General features: G+C 39.1%; 2 protein-coding genes across 7 annotated transcripts; one reads left to right on the top strand and one right to left on the bottom strand.

Annotated features, from left to right (window-relative positions):
• The first annotated feature begins 150 nt into the window (after positions 1 to 150).
• Positions 151 to 7814, top strand: LOC105689847 (golgin subfamily A member 1). Of its 3 annotated transcripts, XM_012407175.3 has the most exons (9): positions 151 to 610; positions 679 to 960; positions 1175 to 1568; positions 1652 to 1740; positions 1842 to 1970; positions 3461 to 3985; positions 5273 to 5800; positions 5878 to 6111; positions 6188 to 7814. In XM_012407175.3, the coding sequence occupies exons 2-9, from the start codon at positions 850 to 852 to the stop codon at positions 6341 to 6343; spliced, it is 2166 nt and encodes a 721-aa protein (XP_012262598.2). In that variant the 5' UTR covers positions 151 to 610; positions 679 to 849; the 3' UTR covers positions 6344 to 7814. The 3 variants fall into 3 exon arrangements, with proteins under 3 accessions (XP_012262598.2, XP_048508172.1, XP_012262600.2); XM_048652215.1 differs by having other exon boundaries at positions 151 to 960; XM_012407177.3 differs by lacking the exon at positions 3461 to 3985 and having other exon boundaries at positions 158 to 960.
• On the bottom strand, positions 7273 to 16094 carry LOC105689848 (long-chain fatty acid transport protein 1-like). 4 transcript variants are annotated; one of them, XM_012407180.3, is made up of 12 exons: positions 15934 to 16093; positions 15611 to 15670; positions 14106 to 14319; positions 12449 to 12599; positions 12134 to 12371; positions 11833 to 12058; positions 11022 to 11226; positions 10715 to 10907; positions 10492 to 10638; positions 10271 to 10408; positions 10032 to 10189; positions 7273 to 9960 (listed from the first exon to the last, which is right to left on the bottom strand). In XM_012407180.3, the coding sequence occupies exons 3-12, from the start codon at positions 14291 to 14293 to the stop codon at positions 9652 to 9654; spliced, it is 1953 nt and encodes a 650-aa protein (XP_012262603.2). In that variant the 5' UTR covers positions 14294 to 14319; positions 15611 to 15670; positions 15934 to 16093; the 3' UTR covers positions 7273 to 9651. The 4 variants fall into 4 exon arrangements, with proteins under 4 accessions (XP_012262603.2, XP_048508176.1, XP_012262604.2 ...); XM_048652219.1 differs by having other exon boundaries at positions 15611 to 16094; XM_012407181.3 differs by lacking the exon at positions 15611 to 15670.
• Between the last annotated feature and the right edge of the window lie 149 nt (positions 16095 to 16243).

Genomic DNA, 16243 nt, shown 5'->3' with positions numbered 1-16243 from the left:
CGAACTAACGCAACTGACAAAACATTTGAAATGAGATAGTTCCGAATTTACCTGGTAGGTGCGCGGAACCGGGCGGCCATTTTGATCACGTGTCGTATGCGCGGTTCTCACTGCGCGGCAAAGTTTAAAAATGGCGTCGACCGAGGGGGTAAAATTCACTGTGACCAACATGCACGAGTCCGTAGAAGTTGCCGTTAAATTACTACTGGGTCTCGTAATATTCAGTCTATCGAATTTATTGGCTTATAAATTTTTAATCGTGATAATTGTCGTCTTAATGATACTATCCGCTGCGAATCTGATCTGCAACTCAAAGTTGATTCAACAGCTCCAATAATTATCGTTCGCCGATTTTAAATCTACCGGGATACGCATTTAAATTCAATGCGCAAGGTTTTCACTTTTCGTGAATTGGCTCGCCCGTGGCGTTGAAAGATCTTCGGATAATCATGAAACGTATTACGTCATCAGTAATGGCAGCGTGATATTGTATACGAGTTGTGTCCGCTCCCCTTTAGGGGTAAAGTTAATTCATTTATGAAATAAAATCGCGGGCCGTAAAGTACGTTCGTGATAGGTAATAATAAATCGACATGGATTGAAAACGGGTGTACGTGAACAATATTCTCTTAGTTTTTTATTAATCATCATCGTTTAAAAAGAACTATCTATCCGTAGTTGTTCGCGGTGGTGTAGTATTAGGGATTTGTGACGTTGACAGCAGACAGCAACGGGGAGCTACCCAACGAGAAGTGGCAGAGGAGAGCAGACGGAAATCTGTGACAACGAGCTGTCAGATTTCGATTTTGACACATCAGAACGTGGAAGAGCAATTTCCGTATCTCTAAAATGTTCGTCGGTTTGAAAAATAAAATACGCGAAGAGACTGGGAGTGACGTTTCTACAGTTGTGAGGAAAGCTGGTAACGTTCGCAACGTCGGTACGAGGCATGCCTCGCAGGTAATAAATTTTTACTCTGTCACCAATACTTCATTTGGGAAAACAAAGAAACGCTGATAGAAAAGGGTCAAAGTTCATTTTCTCCTTTTTTGACGGGCGGGATATTTGAACTACATTTATCAATGACAGGCATTCGAGTATCTGGCGCTCTGGACTTGTCTACCAGAAATAAATGAACCTACTTTTTAGTCTTTCTCTGTTATCATTTTTGTAGACTGGTTCGACTAGCAGTATTAGTGGATCGATGATATCACTGGATGGTTTCCGAGAGGATAATACCGTGTCTCCAACGCCATCGATACAGTTGAAACGTGAAAACAGTTTTGAGTATAAGCTGAGTGACGGAATGCAGTTATCGTCTAAAGACATAAAGAAATTTGAGTGCAGAGAAGAAGAATGGAAGAAGAGGCTATTGAGGAGAGAAAGTGAGCTTTTGAAGAAGATTGAAAAGAAGGATGAGGAATGGAAGGTTAGAATGCAAGAAAGGGAAAAAGACTGGAAAAAAGTTGTGGATAAACATGAAAAGGAAAAATTAAAGCTTGAGGGAGAACGAAAAAAAGCTGAGGATGCTGTGCATGCGATGGAACTTGCACTCAGAAATGCGGAAGGTAATTTGAAATAGATGATCGCATTTTTCAGTGACAAATTACACAAATTCAAACCTAAAATTATTTTATCATCTTTCATTAAGAGTACAAGAAAAAACTCTACAGTTTTCAAGAGGATGCCGAGCAATTGGAAGGCTTCCAAACGCAAGAAATGGCAAAGATTAAACATCTTGTGAGTAATTAATTATCACCCGTACATATCGGATTCAATTTTTCATTCAACCGTGATGGAAAAAGTGATGATTTATTGTGTGACCTCTAATTATTTAATAGTTGCTAGCCAAAGAACAAGAAGTTGAGGAAAAGATTCATCACCTGAAGAATGTGACGGCAGAGGTCGAAAATCTCAAAACTGAAGTATCTAGGCTCAGGCGCTATGAGGATGAATTGAATACTGTACAGGTGAGTACGAGCATGTCTCGAACGTTTGTTTAATATCTAGGGGTAAAGCAGAAGGGCGCCGTGATAGAGATAAAACTGCTATGCCACAAGAAACTAAAATTTATTCTCATATTATTTTAATTGGGACAGTAGAAAAAAGTTTTCTACTATCTACTAGAATACAATTGATTAGTTGGTCACACAGGTGTTGTGATATGTCAGCTCTCACACAAGTAGGAACAGTATATAAATGTTTATGAATTTTCTTGGCAGATGCACATTGCTGAATATTCTGTTACTTTAATCAACCAATTGAACTTTGCAAAATTCTGCATCTAAATAGGAAATTGTCATTTTTGTGTCATTACAACATCCATTTACTTTTCAGTTACAAATTTCCACTTATATATGGGTGTGTGTGTACGTTCATTTCGTACATACATACGATATATACGTCCATACTTTTATTTGCTTCTTGTTTTGTCACATTTTTGCGATTTTTTTACATCTATTTTCAATTTTTCATTGTACTCCAGCACATTTCGATTTAACACCTATGATCTAAGTTTATTTAATATTTTTCGACGTATATCCGGACTTTGTATTACTTTTGTACTTTGTATGATTTCTATTTATATTCGCTGTGATTTCCGAGATTTGATATCTCGATCGCTGAGAAACTGGTTGTGTAAGTTCGAAGTTGCGAGCCTCTTGCTAGTAGGTAAATACATACAATCTACTTTATTTGAAGCTAACAAATACTGGGGCTTGGCTGTCGGAGTCATTAGTTTATTAAAAACTGGCATGAAGTATAATTTCGCACCTTCAACTGATTCTGAATCGTGATTACCAATGGCAAGTTTGTGTCGTACCTTCAGTTTTATGGTGCTCAGCCACTGAAATTTGCCATTGACAAATCTAACGATACAGCAATGGTTGTTCAGGTTTGACTGAATAAAGAAAAGAACATAGAGACGCAGGAACTACGAACTTTTAGATTCGGTGTACAGAAAAAAATCATTATTCAAATAAATGAACTATTGAGAACAAACAATGAACGACGAGGAATTAAAATTTTAATCACTACCACGACGGAGAACAGATTATGCAGAATGCCTGCTAATCCCTGCTGGTACCAACGCTGCTAGAGGTACGTGTTTGAAGCTTAGCTTATATCCTCCTAACTGTTTTAATAGTCTCTTTACAAATCTTTCTGCTGCTGGTTATGGACTTATGGCTATTTATGTAACAACTTTACAATTATTAGATGGATATTAACATCCTACTAAATTAGAAACAACATGCAACACAAATAAGGGGCTACGATAAAGTTGACGTATAGTCTGTAAAATTGCATATTTACTAACAATTTCTCTTTGACTCATTTTATTTGTGCAAACCTTCTAACGATTATGGAATAGTGTTTACTGTGTAGCTTTTCTGAGTATAAATAATAGTTGGCAGGATTTAATCGCAAGAATTATATAGTTTAATGAGTAAACTTATTTCAGGATGAAATGGAAACATTGAGACATTCAACGCAACGGGAAAGAGCACAGCTTTCGAGTCAACTGGCACAAACGGAAGAGGAAGTTCGTCACTTGAAAGATAAAGTGTTTGTACTAGAGCAAAGAGTTTCTTTGGAATCGAATGCTCAAACAATTGACGAACGGGTGGCGGATTTGATGCGGGAACGAACTTTGCTCGAACGAAAATTAGAAGAAGCTCATCTACATTTGTCGGATATCAAAACGAGCTGGTCAGGAAAAATATCAAGCCTCGAAACTCAGGTTGGAAGACTCAGTCGACAGGCTGGCGAGGAAGGTTTGGAGAGAAGGAGGGTGGAGAAAGAAAAAGAAGAGCTGCAGCAAAAAGTTAAACAACTTGAAGCAGAAGTGGAGGTAAACAACGTTGTGATGCAAACTAAAGATGCAAAACTTTTGCGAATGGCAGAAGACATCGATGAGATGGCCACGGAACTTAAAGAGCTCCGGGCCAGCGTCGATGACGAGGTTGAAGAATTTAAACGGGAAATTGTGAGTCCTCACAATTCGAAGTGACGACCATGCACGAGTCGAGCACTGTAGATAAATTGAAGATTTTTCTTGTTCTTTTCGATGCATGACACAAAAATTGTGTATTTTTGTTCCTTCGCTATGTCTTTATTAAACTTCTAAGGACGTGGTTTCGAGTTTGGTTGTCGCGTTACAATTTTCACATTTATTTTTATGTTGGTTGTGAGTCGTCGGTTAAGATTATAGAATTTGGCAACTATTCGACGTGCAAGTTAGTGTTGATATTTTCGTTCTTCAATACTGTGAATAGCTATTGCGGGTATGATAAAAAAAAACTTCGTCTACCCGCAAAAACTATTAACAAATATTTGCGCATCCATGTTACCGCAATTTGCATGCTCCATAGTTTAAATCCGCTTAATGCTTGCGCACAATTTTTACTATTAACAGCTCGCCGATTTTTGGTGTTACTTTTCGTTATTTTACAACTGTTTCATCGATTATCTCGCACATTGTTTCCCCCTCTGATTTCTTCTCCGATTTTATCAGCATGCGTACACAACTTGGTACAGTTTGCGAATAATAATATCACTATTTAAACGAAAGATATATCTATTGCCTAACACTTTATTATGAATGGGTTTAAAGAACTTTGACATTTTACCATTTCTGATTTGGATTTACATGAACACATACCTATTACTCTACACTATTAGAAAGATCTTTTTCTGTAATATGATATTTAATTGTACACTTTGTTTATGGAATAAAATAAAGAAAACTAAATTGAATCACCCTGGTCGTTATTTTTGCTTCTGCCAATACTGTTCCCCATTTCCTTACCCGATGCAGCAGCTTTTTTTTTCTTATATACACTATATTATTGCATACAGCGTTTACCTACTTGTATTTTTCCCAATATATTTGTAAATAGGTCTCATCCACCGAATACGCTGATAACACATAATTTCACCAAAACACAAAATAAAAACTGTAGTTAGATTCATACTTTTATTTAACATTCGTTGTTTCTGCACGTAGCTTTATACTGTCGACCGTAACTAGAAATCTGATAATGTTTAAAGGGAATACGAGAACAATAATGAGAGTCACATCAATTTGTATGAATGTGAATTGTGTTTCATTTTGATTCCTTCAAAACTTTTGGAATTTAATACCTATCCTATTATTATTCCAAAGCTTACTTGCAGCAGCAGATTAAATATAAGGAAGCCTTATTCAGTGGCAATAAGTTTTCAAGTATTATGAATTCATCGAAGTATCCAATTAAATTAATATGTTTATCAGGAATCGTCTTCGAGGGAAATCGTACAACTGAAAAAGGATTTACAGGATGTCACTGAAAAGCTGTCCCATTCTACAACTGAACTGGCCCAACAACGATTAGCTCTGGATGGTGAAAAAGCTAGTAATGCTTCTTTGCATTTGGAAGTAGCTAGATTGAGAGAATCTTTAGAAATAGAGAGAACTACTATGGCAAAACTTCAGATATCGCTCGAGAAGGAAAGAGGAGAAAAAGATTCAGCTTTGCTGAGGAACGCACAAGTGTCGCAAGATGTTGAAATGGCTCGACAAGAATGTAGGCAACAAGAGAGTGAGAACTATGAGCTACATTGTCGCGTTGAGAATTTGGAAGCTACGATAAAAAATGCAAACAGTGAACTGGAACAATACCAGTCACAGTTAGCGGAGAGTCGACAGAGGATTAACGAGTTGGAGAAGATAGAACACAGTAAAGATGAAGCCGCAGGTACTGAAAAGTTATTGAAAACCACAATATCAGACATGGAGGATCAACTGAATGAAAAATCTAAGGTAAAATAGTTCATTTAATCTGGATTACGAGAACTGTAATGCATTAAATTACAACTAATAATTCAATTTTACTTCAGACAATCAAAGTACTGCAACAACGACTGAGTGATATGAAGAAAACTCTCCAACGTGAGCTAAGAATTCCTTCTACATCATTAGACAGTGACGTGGAACCGGCTACGGCTGCTGTGATAAATCCAAGTTCTACAAAAACTGTGAATCCACATCAGAATAATCCTAGAGAGGAGGATGTTAATTTCAAATATCTGAAACACGTACTCATCAAGTTCCTAACCAGCAGGGAATATGAGGTGAGCACAACGTTGGTAGATCAGAATGAGATGAAATTTAACGAACTTCTAATCTATATTATTCCTTATTTTCCAGGCTCTGCATTTGACCAGAGCCGTTGCAACCCTCTTGCATTTTTCACCGGAGGAAGAGAAACTGCTACAAGAAACGTTGGAATGGAAAATGTCGTGGTTTGGAAACCGTCCAAACTTAGGAATTGGCCAAACAGCAAAAGCAATACCACCGAGTTGATAGTTAGACCATATAGCAACGATATTTATTTATACTGTCTCAAGCTCCGAAATCTCTAAAGGTGTGCTAAGAACTTTAGCCATACAGACTGGACGACGATAAAGCGAGAAATAAAAATGAAACTCACGTAAAATAAAAGGCATTTGTTATTGTACTGCTCCTAGGTATCGACAAAATAAGGAACAGTCTCTATTCTCATATTTTCCATATAATAGGCTTCCGAGTATAAAATATAAATAAAAGGAAGTGACAGGCGGAATACGAATATTGATAGAATTGAATATATTAATTTTGTAGTACTAACGCTAAGCTGATTGTCACAGAGTCTGAGTGGGACTCGAAATTTTAGTGAATAAAATTGTTAATACGAATATTGAACGAAGACTCAAAAATTAGATACTTATTAATATGCTTCTAACTTAGATTTTGAATAATACTTTTCCACCTACTTTTAATTGATAGTGAATACGAATGTAAATTATGTAATAATTTTAAATTATTTCACATCATTCCAGATTTGATGCAGAATAGATTAATCAAATAGATTAATTCTTCATTACGTACGATGGAAGTGCCTGTGAGGTCAAAAGCCATTTTTGTAGTTGGATTTGAAGTCACAAAACCATTATAGACTTCCACACATTCCATACCTGTGTCTGCATCGATAAATTTTCGTGTTGTGATCTTACGTGCAATAAATTTAATTTCATTATTATATAAATCTGTATGCTTTTTACGACAATCAAGTACTCGACATCTGTTCTCAAACTCATACAGAGCAGATGGAAAGCCAAACTTGGATTATTACTGAGATAGGGTAATTTGAGGATATTGGCCAATAACAAATGATGTTTGGCAAAGGAAGATAACTGTGGTATAGAGTAGGGAACAATATTAAACTACCAGGTGAATATTTGTAGGTAGAAGGATAAGTGTTCTAACTTTATTTATTTACATTCAACAAAAAAAATCAGTACCTCAATTACAAATTTAGTTTCCCTTGCATACGGTACGGCGATTATAATCAGGTAATTCAAATAACTATTATGCTCTTTTCTCTTCGTCAATGGGTTACAAATTATAAGATACACAAATCGAGTGTCTTCAAATATCAACCGACTTCTTCAGCTAATTGCCTACAAGGCACGATACACGTTTCGATTTTAGTTACTATTATGGTATTTTTAATATTATGCAATACTTCAGCTGAAGATTGAAGACTAACTGTACAAAAAATTGTAATTGACTGAGAAACGTTCTAATTCAGCATTATTTTCATAGCGAAAGAATACGGCGGGTGCATATTCCTCCGTAGTTTCATTGTCTGATTTGACAATCATCATATGTCCATGGTCAAATTGCTAAATACCTATCCTGCAAAGATAATCGATTGAAATTCTACTTCGTTATGAATTGTTGTTATTGTAGTACCTTATAACATGTAATAAAATTGATCAGACTGTGACCTGAGCAACATGTTGTTTGAAACTGCACAAATAATGAAACTGTACCTTTAAATCTCCTATACAACTTTTCCATTTCCACTGCCAAATCTACTGTGGTTGAAACATGAAATCGCAATCATTTTGTCATCCCCATACGCAGACAGCATAAACAATACAGAGCTGATTGATAACTCGATAACACTGATTGTCCACCTCTATTGAAAAACTCTACAAAAATTTGATAGTGCATTTAGCGTACAGCGTTTAGATGAGTAGAGTTGGTTGTTTACAATAGTTACAATAGTAGATAAAAATTTTGAGCAGTTTTAATATGACAGACCATGTAACAAGTTACATAAAATTTTTAGTGAATTTCCTAGACTTACAAAATATCCGATAGCCCTTGGATATTTGAACTAACTACTTCTCTAAATCCGGACATATCAAAATTGCTCTAGCTTATTAATTTACCTGCTTGGATAATGGACGTTGTCAAACCTAAATCCTTACATATTTATCAACGGAGAAAATAGAAATGAATACACCACAATTTTAACATTATTTGACAAGCAGTTTTGAGAGATACTCATTGCTGCTGCATAGAACAATAATGATGATTGTTTAGAACTCGAACAAGATCGATAAGTATAGCAACAAGTAAATGATTTACAATCTTGAAAAACCTCTGGCAGATTACAGCATACACTCACTACATACACAATGGTATAGTACTATTTTAATGCCTATGGAAATGTAATAAATTGTTACTAGTGGTAAATATGAACCGTCGACCATAATTTTAGTATAACGCCAGAGCATAGTTACATCTTCTACTTACGTGCCTGCGAGACACTTGCAAGAGCATGGCGAATAAATGATTGTGCTCTATGTATACATATGTCCATGAGATCGAATTATTGTATAGTCAACTTTTTCTTTCCTCGGATTTAGTTTTTGAAACAACAAAAAAAAAACCATAATTGTTGAGCTAAAATCAGGAGATGGCAACACAATCTCGTACAGTTCACTCTACACTGTCACAGAAAAGACTTAATTCACATAAGATTACGTATTTTTCAGGTATTAAGCTTCAGAAATTTGAATATGTATGCAGATTACGCGATATCAGAAGAACTTTATTACTTATTACAAAAGTTGACTTGTACGTGCTTTTTATCCATCAGCTATAACCGAATTTTTCAAAATAACTATTCTTTTAATCCGCGGAACCGCAGCTCTTCCTGCTACTTATGTAATTATATATCCCTTATAACCGACGGTATGTATTTTTCAAATAACAGATCTTTTTAACGTTGTGATGGGAACTAATGAAAACCAACAAGTCCGCCTCACGCACAAACAAAAAATTCTTACTCCTATCGGCGTCGGCCGAGGAGAGACTGACGATCACGTGCATCACAACCATATTGGATGGTTGGATCGTCTGGGGGGACCTCGGGTGTGACTAGATTTTCGACGCGGCTGACTTATCTCGAAGTTTTTACCGATGCATCACTGGTGCGATGGTGTGAGCATTGGTCATTGATAAATATCTTGATTAAAAAAAGAGATTTCAAATTGCCTACATTTGGCTTTTCATCGGATTATAATTACCTATTTCGACTAGCACGGCCACACGGATAAACGTTTATTTCTAATTGTAATGTAAATTTCACTACGATTCTGAATCGTTATTTACAGCACTCATGACCGCGATATTTCCTTTAGCGAAACTTTGGATTCGTTTTGAGTCATTTTGATATCCAGATCCTTCGTAGATAAAGATCATTAGCAGCCATTCCTTTCGCTTCCCAGTTTTGAAAAATTGATCTAGATGTTTTTTTCTTTTTCGATACTCATGCCTTATAATTTTGCCGTACCGGAAATAATCTCTTCGTATAGCTCAGGCGTAACTTCAACGTACTCCTTATTTCCGGATCTGAAGTACACTTTGTCCTGAATTTTATTTGGATCAAATCCCTCCTTCTGCAAATTTATCTTCTTCAACTTGAATGTGCTCGTCATTTCGAGCTCCTTCACAATGCGTAGAAAAATTGGCCTTGCGTACGAAGGAAGTGCCTTGTCCAGGCCCTCTGCCAAGGCTTTAAAGTCCAGCAGGCTGTCTGGATCAACGATCGCCGCCATTCCGGCCTTACCCTCCATTCCCGGCACCTAAAAAGGCGACACAAATTCGTACATCCTTCTCGAACGGAGAACTTGTACTCTTCGAACGAAAAACTTACCGGAACTCCGTAAACTGTAGCGTCTCTATGTCCGGCTACGTTACTAACAACTCCTTCGACTTCGGCCGTTGCGACATTTTCTCCTTTCCATCTGTAAGTATCGCCGGTCCTGTCTTTGAAATAAAAGTATCCATATTCGTCTTGGACTAAGATATCACCTGCGGAATAACGTTAGAAGTTACGAGTGATCCATAAAAAAGGTGCGGAGATTGATTTAGGATCGGTGCAGTTTAGATCACCTGACAAAAACGCTTTGTCCCCTTTGTTGAACACGTTTTGTATCGTTTTCTTCTTCGACGCTTCCTTATCCAAGTATCCATTGAACTCTCTGGATGCGTTTCCCTGTTTTATAAGCCCTATGAACATGCCTGGCTCGTCTGTGGAGTCGAAACGATAGATTGTAAACTTCCGTGGCTGAACGTGAGAGTTACCTAACAATAAGTAAAATAATTCTACGCACTTGTCTCGGCTCTTATACAGAACCCGTCTGGCCCTCTGATGGGCTCGCATGTGTCGGGAGTGACTCTGATGAGTGCCACCGGATGAAGAGACTTCGGTAGTATCAGTGGAACGAAACCAACGGCTCCAATTTGATTGTCGACGTTGACTTTGAAATGAAAATGAAGAGTTCGTGAAGCGGTGGGAAGACACGAGAATACTCGCGGAACAAATCGGACGCTCACCTATGTTGGCGTTTCCCTCGCTGGACCCGTAAACCTCGGTAATTTGTTCGATTTTGAAGCGATCGACGAACGCCTGCCAAAGTTGGGGTCGCATCCCGTTGCCGACCATCAACCTCACGGAATGAGCGCTGTCTTCGGGTCGAGCCGGTGCCGATAACAAATAGCGGCACATCTCGCCGATGTATTGAGAGAGCTGAAAGTAAAGAAGAGACTCGTTATTTTCCCGTTGTCAGCTATACATGTGGACGTGAGTAGCATAAGTTTTCGCTCTCCGCGCAGCCGGTAAAAGCATCGGTATTGCACTTACCGTGCAATTATACTTGATACAATCCGTCCAATAAGCAGAAACTGAGAACTTGGTTCTGAGAACGCTAGGTATTCCCTTGACTAACGCACATCCGGTACCGACCAGACCTCCGGCGGTATGATATAGCGGCAGTGGATTGTACATGATGTCAGTGTTCGCCCTGAGACCCAGCATGTGATATGTAGCCATGGTGATGAGCAGATACCTGTAAAAAAAAGACACGAGTCTAGATCCATCCACGGTAGATTCGTCCAGGTTGAATAAAATTCAACAATTTTCTGCGACCCCTTTATCTCGCATCGTACAGGGCGAAGAGTCGCCAACGCCCGAGCGTATACCCGTCTCTAATCTCATTCTCTTAAAGTTGTGGGGCCTCTCTGACAGGATTAGAAATATAGCATATTATACGCTGTAGACATGGGACATTTATGAGTCCGACGAACGTGAAAAAAAAAAAATTCGTTTTCTTGATCGCAGGTGTTCGGTTACATCACGTGTCTCTATCCGCTTGATAAATATCACAGTAATACTTGCGAGGATATAATCGTTATATCGTAACGTTCAAGAACGACCTACATCAGCCACTCGATACTCGTTAATAATTCGCGAAGTCTATATGTATACCCCCTGCAAGAATGTAGTAGAAGTAACAGCGGTTCTGTTGAACAAACTGGCCGGTCGCTTATGTCGCTTAGTGCGTACGGTGATAAAAAATAGGAAGTTAATCGATAAACAGAAGGAGAGAAAAAAAATATACGATCGCCGTTCCCGCTGGATGGAAAGCAGCGGTGAACGGAAATTGGAAACTTGCCTCGAGTGCGGCATGAGAGCAGCTTTGGGTAATCCGGTTGTACCGCTCGTGTAAATGTAGAGCAAATTATCCCTGTAGCCGGGCGCTTGATCTACGACGGGTGGGGAAGTGCTGCTTTGAGCCAAAAGTTGTTGGATATTTTTTGCGCCGTCGGTTACTTCACTTTGATTGTCTCCCCATTCGTATCTTTCGACTCCTTGGATGGAATCTGTGATCTCTTCGATGGCTGTGAAGAAAAGGAGAATTTGATGAAAGTTCGTTCGACGTTTTAGGGCGAACTTTAACGGGCGGGGAGAATCACCTGACGTCAATTCCGGCGTGTATATGATTCCCTTCACTTTTGCGGCCGACAAACAGTGCACCAAAGGCTGCATTCGTAAATTGGTGTTTATCAGAGCCGTTATCACACCGAGTTTTCCCAACCCTAGCCATGTTGCTATATATTCCGGCCTGTTGTGCATCATCAGTGCAACAGCGTCTCCTTTCACGTAACCGGCCTTCTGGAACACCGAGGCTATCTGGTTGCTGAGCTTTTCCACCTGGAAAATAATATTTCGAATAAGTCGGTTGTGCTCGCGAAGTTCGTTCGAATATATTATCTGATTTACGCGCTCACATCTGCGTTCGTCCAGATTCGACCCTCGAAAATGAAGCATGGTTTGTTGGGATAGAGTCTCGCACGTTGCGAAAATATCTGGATGACTGTGATATTGTTTCTTACGTATCCCTTCGTTTCGATATCCGCGTTAACGTAACGATATAAAAACCTGAAATAAAAACGAAGTTGTCACGATATCGTCATGTTTTTTTAATTTTCTCTGCGAAAGAAATTCATTGGAAACAGAAAAGTCGTCTTTAATCTAACAATTGGAGGTTTAGCCATCTTCGAATATTTCATAAGGTTGAAAAATTAATGGATGCGATGAGCCCTCGATGTCAGATGTTGGTAGGTTCCGTATACAGCCGAAATAAGTGAACGTTATTGTGAGAATGGAACATCTGTTCATACAAAACTTTTAAACCGGAGGTAGATCCTCAAGGTATATCAGTTGAAACTTAGTTTCAAATTTTAATGTGGGGCAAGACATCCCGTATGATTATTATTATCTGTGTTTTAAAATGCAACAATGAATTGATCGCGTTAACCATTCGTCATAATTGTTCTACTTGCGCCTACGAATTTGTAATTCAATAGCGAGTAGGACGTAAAAATATAAAATAAGTTCGTAGAATGTTTGGGACATATGATAATTGGCGATAACGCGACAGCGTCAATATTATTGCACTGACAGTTGAAATATGTTGAATAAATATAATGCGCGCTTATTCACAGATAACGGTTTTCGTGTTACTTTCAACTCACTCGCAGATATCGATCTCGTCACAAATGCAAATGATGCGTAAAGCGCGCAATGCTATCTTGCATAATTCGTCGAACAATGGTTTCTATTGGTCGTAAATTTGATAATTAATATTTTCTTTTTACTTTAGGACGCACGTATACTTTCCATCGATTCTCGATTCTATAGCATAAATGTAATGTGCACGCTACCAAACGTTCGTTATAACGAACTCCCTATTTTACGGCTTCTTCAGCTACCCCTTTTCAATTCCCCCTACCATCACGTAACGAAATGAATGATCTCGACAAAACTCAGATGACGATAAAATTTCTCTATCTCAAGTGATCCAGGTCAAAGATTTAGATTCATAGTTATCAAACCATATACTGTACAGTACCGGAGTTTGCGAGTTTTATGAGATCAACAAACTGGAGAACCGTGAAGAAATACCAGCGTGTTTTCATTTATTTATAATGTCAACTTCCGACACCGATGCAGGTCATCTTCCTCAATAATAATTGTACAAATTTAATTGTAAGACGACTAAAAGACGAGAAGAGACACGGTAAATTCGAAGTTTACCAATTTGCAAAACTTTCGGATACCATCAATATAAATAGTGCATTTTTGAAACACCTCTATTTTGTGATCGGTTTTTATACCGGGCAGTACTCGTTTAAAATGCAATTGCTCGAAACTATGTCGCATTGCCAAAGCTTCTTTTCCATGTCAGGGAGTTTGATTTCATCGGTCTATTTCAGTAAAAAAACACAGGACAATGTCGGGAGATTATTTGCCGTGAAACTCGCCCAGAGAACCCTTCACCGGGCCATCGCCAGACAGGATCGTCCGAAAAGAGAGCGAATTTGATTTTTAACCGTTCCGTACACCGGATTAAGTTTGTACCAGGTACTTAAAATCGTAACTCACTTTACGTCTCGAGGCAGAGTCTTCAGGATGACGTAGATCCTCCTGTGGTAGCTATAAACGAGCGGCAGAAGTGCTGCGGCGAACGCTAGCTGAGCAATCCTTACGGCAGCACCCTGGACGCGAGTTCCAACACCTGCAGCCATGAGGCCGACGAGCGCGATCACCAAAACTAATAATCTGACGTCCATGTCCTGGCCGCCACGTTACCCTGTGTCTGGAACAACGGAACGGGGGTTGCCAGGTGCTCACTTATGCGCTACAAAACACGGATGATGGAGGGTAAGGATGGACGAGGGTGCCTGGCGTAATTCGTAACGATTGGCGCATGCGTGAAACGAAAAACGACAGCGAATTCTACGGTCTATAGAGGAGAGGATTAGGTGTATGTATAACTAATGCCAAATGGATACGCGAGTTTATTTCAATAAGCGAATATGTCTGCTGAAACAGGCTCTCTGCAGCACGGTTAAACGTCGTCATGAGGTATCGAGAACTTGGGATGATGGCGAAAAATTGAGCTCTTCCCTGCCTAGTTTCAATTTCACCGGAATCATAGAGCTGCAGGCGTTTGATTCATCGGACGCGGATCCCGAATGACAGCGGAAAAGTAATAATGATGACTTAAAAAGACACGATCTACAATATTTACCCGTTACGATTATTGTAAATTGTTCGACTAATAACGTCGTTCGCTGGACACGATTGTTATGCGCAATATTGAGACAAACAAGTAGCACTGATTCAAGTCAGTCGGATTTTATGCCGTCTATTTCTCCCCCGTTGCAATGCCAATATTTTTTCATCCCCCCCCCCCTCCCCTACGACCCCAGAAAAGCACGCTGGACTGGACTTTGAAAGGTCATGTTTTCGGTTTTCCATTTCAGGGGATATCAGCACGACGGTGAAGCGAGGAAAGTAAAATCTGGATGCACCGTTTATCGGATGCAAATGGCAACATGAAATCAGAATGTTCAACTTTTCAACATTACATATTATCTTTTATTTATATGTATACGTACTGAGAGACGATTTGCGATAGCTAGACTACTTGGGATCGATGAGTGTAGGTCGATCCTCGTCAAAGGGTTAAAATTGGGGTAGGTAACGCTACGTCTAATCCTAAGGCTTAATGACACTTGAGGGTGTTTGGTATTCCGAATTTATCAACAAGCTAGCGATTGTGACGTCACGAGCTGTCTCCCTGCGTCCGGTGATGTATGTACAGAGAATTTTGAGGGATATCAGGAATCAATATTCAACTCGAGTAGTCTATAAATTCAGATAGCTTAAGCCTGCACACAGACCTCGCACACATGCCTGAAAGCAAATTGTCCAACGAAATTACCACGCCTCATTTTTCACCCTTACATAGTTTATCAATTATTTTTACCAACCCGGTCAGCTGTTACATCGTTTATCGATTGACTTCATTGTTTATGCGCTATAACAGAAACGAAGACTGCCAAGAAACTACGAATTCTTAATTCCAATTGTTAGATGCTTACTTATCGTATGAGCTTTCAATGCACCGAAGAACCACGTGTCCCACGTGGCTAATGTGAGATCTGTGAGAAAAAAATTTATTCAACACTTCATTTATTCAGCAATCGTTACTGCAGTTCTTTGCGTCCGAACTAATCGTCCTTTGTCCAAACTAGAGACGTTGATGGATCATATTCACATTCATTCGCGCACGTTTCACAATTATGAAATTACGATGCCGCGATGCAGCTGCGCGATCAGCTGGAAAACGGATCGCTTCAACATCTTTTTTGTTATTACAAAAATCGCGTATTCATAGCACAAGAATTAACAGTAAAATATTCACCTTATTATCGTCTGCCTGACTTCTCAAAATTATTGTAACTGATCCCCGATTATAGTTTCATTAAAAGAATCGGATTTATCTTCTGTGAACACCGAACAATGGGACTTGAGGCGCGAAACTGCCCACGTATGAACCAACAATGGGACGAACTCCCAGAAGGGAAATGAGGACGTATCCCGAAATGCAGGCTTTTGTTTCCCTGTGTCTGCGCACCCAACGCCTCGCGTCGCCGCCTGGCGCATTTAAAACCATAAAAATGCGGTGGCTGCACTGCAGTGCACGCCGAACCCTTGAGAGTAGAAAACGATCC

This window comes from Athalia rosae, chromosome 3 (assembly GCF_917208135.1).
Source record: "Athalia rosae chromosome 3, iyAthRosa1.1, whole genome shotgun sequence".
Taxonomy (NCBI): Eukaryota; Metazoa; Arthropoda; class Insecta; order Hymenoptera; family Athaliidae; genus Athalia; species Athalia rosae.
The sequence above is the reverse complement of the archived record's forward strand: the minus strand, read 5'-3'. Positions and strand labels throughout refer to the sequence as shown.